The sequence below is a fragment of the Micropterus salmoides genome, unplaced genomic scaffold (assembly GCF_014851395.1).
Source record: "Micropterus salmoides isolate LMB-PRFRI ecotype aquatic unplaced genomic scaffold, ASM1485139v1 Ms_hic_scaffold_17, whole genome shotgun sequence".
Taxonomy (NCBI): domain Eukaryota; kingdom Metazoa; phylum Chordata; class Actinopteri; order Centrarchiformes; family Centrarchidae; genus Micropterus; species Micropterus salmoides.
In genome coordinates this window covers 2731833-2739809 of record NW_024040817.1, presented here as the reverse complement: position 1 = coordinate 2739809, position 7977 = coordinate 2731833, and the positions used below count along the sequence as shown (strand labels likewise).

Sequence of the window (7977 nt, the reverse complement as noted above, 5' to 3'; positions counted from 1 at the left end):
ATTTTTTTACACTAAATGATTAATCAGTTAATTGTGACTAAAATAGGAGGATTAATAAAATAAATAATAATATGATAATGAAAATAATTGTTAGTTGCAGCCCAAGTTAGAAGTATAAAGAGACAGATTCATTCTGTTTGAATTTATGAATCTGAGTCTAAAAGAGAGAGGGAAGGAATGTAAGAATGAAAAATGGCTGTGACGTCTTTGATTTGATTGCATTTTAATGCTGCCAGTTGGTGAATATGTAATTTCACCACGACCTTGAAAGTAATTGAAAAGTCCTGAATGTCAAGTGAGAGGAGCAGGAATTCCAGCAGCTAGTGAACATCAGGACCTTCATGTGATTATAAAGTTTTCCTGTTTATGACCTCAGATGAATCAAGAACAAAAAAACACAGAATTATGTCACACTTGTTGTGTTACAGTTTGGGTCCGTGTTGTTGTTGTTGTTGTTTATTAATAGACACATGAAATGAGTCTGCTTTTAGTTCCCTAATGAGGGCTGTGATTACCGAGTGGACTTATAATTACCTTCTTCTCAGGACAATCATGATGTCGCCAGACGACCGAGCCCTCGAGGACTTGTTGTACGGCAGTGACCTTGGTGACGAGGCGGAGGAGGGGGAGCCGGGCGGCGTCCCGGAGGGGGCGCAGGAAAGTGCTGCTGCAGACAATGTGAGCATGACAATGGTGGAAGAAGGATTAAGATTCTTTACTTAAGTAAAAGTACTTTTACCACACTGTAAAAATATTCCACCACAAGGTAAAGTCTTGTATTTAAAACCTTCTTAAAGAAGGTATGAAAGTAAAAGTAAAAATACTCCTGTTAGTGTTTCACTATTATATCTGATGTTTCTGGATTAATATTCCTGCTGCGTTAATGTGTGTGTTGCATTTTACTGCTGCAGAAGTTGAGCTCGTTTCAACTCCTTTATATCCTGTTGGGTAGTTAAATCTGCAGCAATGCATCATGGTCTATATGCATTTTCCAACTGATCCAAGAGGGGTTAAATTGTTTCTTTAGCTTAAGGAGGATTTGATTTTCTCGTCCCAGTAAAGAACTCTTCATCCTGCAGTTTATCACAAACATTCAACATCACCACATCTGGAGATACAAGTGGAGTAAAAAGGACAATATTTGCAAGTTGATTTACAACACTTGAGTGAAAGTATTTAGTTACATAACGTAAAGGATGAAAATAACAGATTATTAATGCAGCAAACTTAATTTTCAACAAAGAACAGTCTTTTAGACAATTATCTATTGACAAGGAATCAATCATGGAGGCCAAAGGTGAAGTTATCATTACCCTTGATTCATGCTATTTTCACATACATTATTTATGTAACAACTACAACATCAGCTAATACTAGAAAGTTCACAACAAATGTATAAATTATAATTATAGCAACAGAGACACTTGCTGCCTTTAAATGTATAATGATTTGCTTTCATGCTGCCAGGTCAACAACCTGACCTCTGACCTGCAAAAGGTGCAGAAATCAAACTAACTTTATTTATACTGTGTAGCACAACCGACAGAAAGACAAGAAAAACAGAAACAAGAGGGAAAAATTACGCAAAGGAAAGTCTAAACGGATCTGAGATCCAAAGGGAGAGAGTAAAAAAGTAAACTAAAAATCAGCTTAGCTTTTTTGCAGCTGGAGTTCAAAAGTAGAAGTTAAAATATATATAAATAATTTACACAGAAACACTAGTATATCAATTCTAGGTGGAATAAAGAGAGAAGACCAATGTAAATAAATCTGTCTGTCAACCTGTCTCAGACTCTGACAGCAGTGTCCATCCAGGAGCCAATGATGTGTGCCGGCTGTGGCGAGCAGGTCTGCGATCGCTTCTTCCTATTGGCTGCAGGTAGGGTGTGGCACGGCGCCTGCCTGCGCTGCAGCCAATGTCACTGCGAGCTGCAGACACACCCCTCACTGTTCTGGAGAGACGGAAACATCTACTGCCAGCAGGACTACTGCAGGTCAGCAGGATTATCCTCTGAAGGAGTTTGTTAATGTTCTGAAGTTTGGGTCTGTTGAAATCTCCTGACTTGATTTCTCTTCCTGCTCAGGATGTTTGGAGGCGGTCAGTGTGCTCGCTGCTTCCAGCCAATCCCAGCTTCCGCCTTTGTCATGAGGTCTGGTGACCTGACCTTCCATCCTCACTGCTTCTCCTGCCAGGTAGCTCAGATGTTTAGATTTACAAGAAACATTTACAGAAACATTATCACCCATTTTGTGCCTCATTCTGAAGTTGTTAAAAAACAAAAGGCATTAGATTGGGTTACTGTCTATCTGTGGATCATTACAACTTTCTGATTTACAGAGATAAAGGTACAAAATGTGCAACATGAACATTTTGAATCAATCATACACACACACCTATTTTACATTTTTATTCATTTAGCTGACGCTTTTATCCAAAGCGACTTACAATTGCTATACATGTCAGAGGTCGCACGCCTCTGGAGCAACGAGGGGTTAAGTGTCTTGCTCAGGGACACAGTGGTGGATGTCTCACAGTGGGAATTGAACCCAGGTCTCTCACACCAAAGGCATGTGTCTTGTCCATTGTTCCATCACCACCCAACCTATATTGGCGATGTAACATTGTACATATCGATACGCAACTCGCTGAAAAGCAACTTGTTATCTTATCTTGTGTTAAATGCACATATATTTGTATAATGTTTTGCAGGAGTGTGATGTGAAATTACAACCGGGGAACTTGTACTGCATGCAGGGCCAGAACCTCTACTGTCAGTCACATTACCATGATGACGGGAGTGCCCCGCTATCACACGATGTCCAACCCCAGCCAAATCTGAGAGATGGTGAGAGATCTGTGTGTGTGTTGTATTCCTTTCGTATTATATAGAAACACACCATTTCCATCTCTGAGACACTGAATAATTTGAACAGGAGTCATTTCTCTGCAATAAAAGGAGGGAGTTGAAAAGTAAAATATTTTTACTGTATACAAATGGTGACAAAAGTTCACCTGGAAACTTTTTTTAAATTTTACTTTTTAAATTTTACTGACAAACAGAACAGATGTCCGTAGAGGAGAATATTAACAAGCCAGATGTGACAGTAAGGCTACATCCACACTTTGTTTTTGTTTTAAAATGCAGACCTTTTGCTACTTTTACGCCTCCCGTCCAGACTAAAACAGCATACCCGAACGCCTGCAACAGAGAAGTTTGAAAACGTTGCTGACTCTGTTTTTGTTTAAAACTCGGGGCAGCGTTTTAGTGAGGACGGAGAAAAAGATCTTATCAGTCATGCAAAGCAAAAACGCGATGCTACTGACAGAGTTTTAGTTGTGGTATTTTTATTAAAATATTTTGTACTGTGCAAAAAAAAACACTTATAGACTTGTACTGTGCATGTTGCCGTATGTCTTCCGCCACCACAGTCGCTTTGTGCTCCCGTGTAACTTTCAGTAACAGTTCCAGCTTGTTGTTGGTCCATGTAAAATCATCTCTGCTGTGGTTCTTCATCTGTAGTATTACTTTCATCTTTCGCCAAATCTTCTGCAGCTGCGGAGTAGACGACCTGCTTCATGTTTACATCTGCACGTGCACGCACGGTGTACATTAACGGCCACTAGATGTGTGTTTTCAGTTGTTTTAATACAGACGGAGATGAATATAACGCTGGTGTGGACAGAGATCGCTCTTGTTTTAGTGTGGCTGAGGCTTAAGGCAGCATGAATTTGCTTTTTTGGCCATTAGGTGGAGGAAAAACTCCACAACAAGCTCCAAAAAACCATACTATCACCTTATAAATTAGTTTTGGCTAACGTGTTAGTGTAGAGTGAGTTCATCAGAGCTTGTTTAATGAAAACAGCTGCCTGCTACTAAACCTGACAGGAAATGTGTAGCAATTTAACCAAAACCAGGAGCTAAAAGAGTTTCTTCGAAAGCATTGTGGTGTGTTTAGACTTTTAGCTAGCTAACAAAACTCTCCTGTATGTGCGTGCGAGAGACAGCTCAAAATCAGGTTTCAGGTGAGGGGGAGGAGTCTGTGAGCAGTCCAGAGCCGCGATTGGATGACGGGGTGACAGGCGGGCGGACCCGCAGGCGGAGCAAGCGAATCAGGACATGTTTCCGCAGCGAGCAGCTCAGAGCGCTGGAGTCCTATTTCGCCCAGAAGCACAACCCTGACGGCAAAGACTGGACCTGCCTCACACATAAGACCGGGCTGCCCAAGAGAGTCCTGCAGGTACAGAAACATGATCATATCATCCTGCACTGCAGAATGTTTTTTACTGTGTCGGCTCTGTGCTAGTGATGGCAAGTTCGACTCTTTTGACAGACTCGTTCATTCAAATCTCGTTCATTAAAATGAACAAATCTTTTTTTGAGTCATTTCGTTCGTTTGAACTAGGCTGGTTATTGCGGCGCTGCAGCCCTCTAGTGGGCGATTAGGCTGCCTGGCTTGCTTTAATTTACAAAATATAATGCACAAATTCACCTCTTGATCACTCTCTATCATTATATAAACCCCCCCGGGCCCACAACCAAATTCAAACCATGTAAAAACCACAGAAATATGTTGTCTATATGCAATCCACTACTCCGCCTAAATCCTTCCATCTTCACAATATTTCCCGAGTATACAACCAGACCAGCCATATAAAGCCTGATGTATATAATTACTATCTTTACTCTCTAATGTGCTCATTCGTACAGTAGCCTAACGTCCCTATGCATGAGTAAAATATTTATATCAGATTTGCAGTAAATATATTGATGTAATAAGCTTGATCCACTATATGAATAAACACACTCTTACTAAAATTCAACCAATTTGATAATAATCTGGATCAAGCTACCAAGTTCTTAAAGAACTGCAGCGCAGAGAGAGGAACAAAGAAATAAGCACATATAAACGCAGCAGTTTGGCAGGTCTGGACGCAGAATGGGCCACATCAGGTCCGAATTCTGCAGACAGAGAAACAAACATGAGCTCTCAAACACTGCAGGTTGTTCACCAGTCAGGAGCTGTGAAACAACAGCTCGGCTCTGTTACAGGGCTAACAGGGCTAACGCTAACGTTGCTACCCGGCTGTGTTTTAATGTTTTAATGACCGGGTCTGTTTGTTTTGGAGAGGAGATGACCTCTAAGGTAATTCGGCTCCCGGTAGAACCCTGTCAGGGCTCTGAAGTGGACCCAGAACAAGTCTCATCAGCTTTAACACTAGCAGGACTAAAGTTACGGTGCGGCTGTGTTAAAACTATAAGTTAGCACAACATCACTGCGCTGGAATAACGTTATGCTTTATTAAATGTCACATCATTAACAAAACAGCTATATAATGTCAGTCCAGTGACTTTTACCGGACAGCCAACCTGCCTCTCATTCTCTGGCGCTGGCAGTCAGTCAGCCTGCCGAGTGAACGAAAGACTGAGGAGGACTGAGGAGGACTGAGGAGGACTGAGGAGGACTGAGGAGGTCAGCCCCTGAATGAGTCGTTCATTCCTGCTCCACAGTAGCTGTCACGTGACAAATGAACGACTCAAACAGACCCACAATTGAGAGTCGTGAACTAATCAGTTCTGTTTCCCGTGCTGACGGAGCTCATGCGGCTGCTGTGCGACGAGTCAACGTAAGAGTCGAAGATCCTTCACGCATGCGTGAAAATGAACGAATTACTCACTGAGACAACCCGTTCCTCACGAGTCATACACACGATTAGGTCTTATGAACGAAACGTTCACTGAACAACACAACACTACTCTGGACAGTAAAGTTGAAATAAGTCAACAGCAGTTATTAAAGTTATAGTCCAAGTATAAAGTTATCTGCTTCTAAAACCACAGTGTCAAAGCTGAAAAGCTGCATTGTTGGTACATTTCATGGAGGCTAACAGTTTCCCCCTGCTTCCAGTCTTTGTGCTAAGCTAGGTAAACACATCCCAAAGCTACTGTTTTCAGGTTTTTAGCAGCACCTATCCAGTGTAGTTTACAGAAAAAGAAGAGATTACTATTAGGAATTTAAATATATTGTAGATTTTAAAGTCTCCTCATTACTTCACTTTGCAGAATAATGTTTGTGCGCTGTGGAAACATGAAGCCTTCACGTCACAAACACTGAGAAATAACCTTTCAGTGAAGTGTGAGACATATTGTGTCCAGCAGTTTTCAACATGAATAGTATTTGCATATTCATAGATTCTGGAGACGGTATAGAAGTAATTTTTAATTACACATTTAGGAGGGAAAAACACAACAGACACACAGAAATAGTCCATGCAGATTATATATATGTCTGAAAACTTGTCTGTGGGGTTCAGTGTGAATTGAATGTTTTCATAAAGGCTTCAGCCACTGGTTATAATTTTTAATATTGTCATTGATTTCTTTTTTCTCAATCCGTAGAATGATTCATTTACTTATCATTTCAGTACTTCCTATGAATCATTATGACATAATGAAGCACATAGTTATAGTCAGAGCTTCTTAATAAGGTGCATTATTATTATAATGATTCGGCACAAAGAAACTTATTCTGATGGAGATTAAACTATGTACATATTATAAATTGTGAAATGCAGTTCTAGGCTCCTCCATGTTACACACAGAGAAAAAGTGCCGACAAATATTCAAATACTTTATATTAGAATAGAATAAAACAATAATACAGAACAAAGTATGTAAAAGTAACACTAAAATGACAAATAAAAATGATGTTTGCACACCTACATATATAATGAAATGAGTAAAATAAAATCTGCATTGTGAGAAACCTTCACACTCGTGTACCTTTATGTCCTTCTTTCACCTGTGAACACTCTCTCTCTCTCTCTCTCTCTCTCTCAGGTGTGGTTTCAAAATGCTCGGGCCAAACTGAGACGTTCCCTCACCTCAGACGACTCTCAGGTCAACTCGCCCTCCGCTCCCACCAGAGGCTTAACCATGGCAACCAGCTCCCCGCCGCCGGCCCGCTCCCCACACGACCAATCCCAGCCCTTCTCCACCAGCACCATCGACCATCTGCAGCTCTCCCTGCTCACCGCCCCGCTCAGCGACCCGCCGTTGAGTCCAGCAATCAACCAGTCACATCAGCTGCAAAACCCGGCCTTCTTCCTGGACTACGATTCCCAGAGTGCACCAGGGTGTATCTCCTCTCTGGAGGCCTACGAGGACTTTGGAGAGGCAGGAGGAGGAGCGGAGGGAGAAGTTGATCCTGATAGTTGTTTTGGTTCACATTACTGCTAGTCGAGGGTCGTTACGTCCATCCTTAAAGAGGTGTTATTATGCTTTTTGGCTTTTTCCCTCTCCTTTACATTTTATTGAGTTATATCTTTTTTGTGCATGTAATGACAAAAAATATTTTTGAAAATGTAACCATGTAAACCTGCTGTGGTACGAAAATGAGCATAATACCACCTCTTTAACTTCAAGGAACAACTTTTCAAAATGAGAGAACAGTTAAAGTTTTAATCCTTTTAACATGTGAGTTTTTAATGTGAAGGAGAAGGAGATCAGCAGGAAATGTAATTTAATCTGGCTCTTACCCATCTGTCGGAGAGAGGACAGTCAACAGTTTGATCAAATTACAGCAACTACTCGCTGCATCACTCGTGTGTGAGAAGGAAAAATGGCGGATTAACAATGAAATCTATTATATAGAGAGGTACACCATATGGACAAAAGTACTGGGACACCCCTCTCTCAGGCAGTTTTTTCATGGTGTGGTCTTTGTTAGAGGAACTCTTAATGCAACAGACAACAGTTTGTGTTTGGCCTGTTCCTGTTTCATTATGACGATGCCACCGTGCACAAAGCCACCTCAATGAAGAAATGGTTTTCCCAGTTTCGTGTGGAAGACCTTGACAGAGCCCAGGACCTCGTGTCCATCCAACATCAGTGACTAAACTCACAAATGCCCATGCTTCTCGATGAACGGGCAAAACTTCCCAACAACAAACTCCAAAATCTTGTGTACAGCCTTCCT

The 7977-nt window shown here is 41.2% G+C and overlaps 1 protein-coding gene across 1 annotated transcript; it reads left to right on the top strand.

Moving 5' to 3' along the window:
• The first annotated feature begins 540 nt into the window (after positions 1 to 540).
• On the top strand, positions 541 to 7689 carry LOC119906803 (LIM/homeobox protein Lhx9-like). The gene is made up of 6 exons (XM_038724165.1): positions 541 to 637; positions 1802 to 1994; positions 2085 to 2193; positions 2711 to 2846; positions 4007 to 4239; positions 6840 to 7689. Exons 1-6 carry the CDS (start codon positions 553 to 555, stop codon positions 7236 to 7238), a joined length of 1155 nt encoding a protein of 384 aa, XP_038580093.1. The 5' UTR covers positions 541 to 552; the 3' UTR covers positions 7239 to 7689.
• The last annotated feature ends 288 nt before the right edge of the window (positions 7690 to 7977 follow it).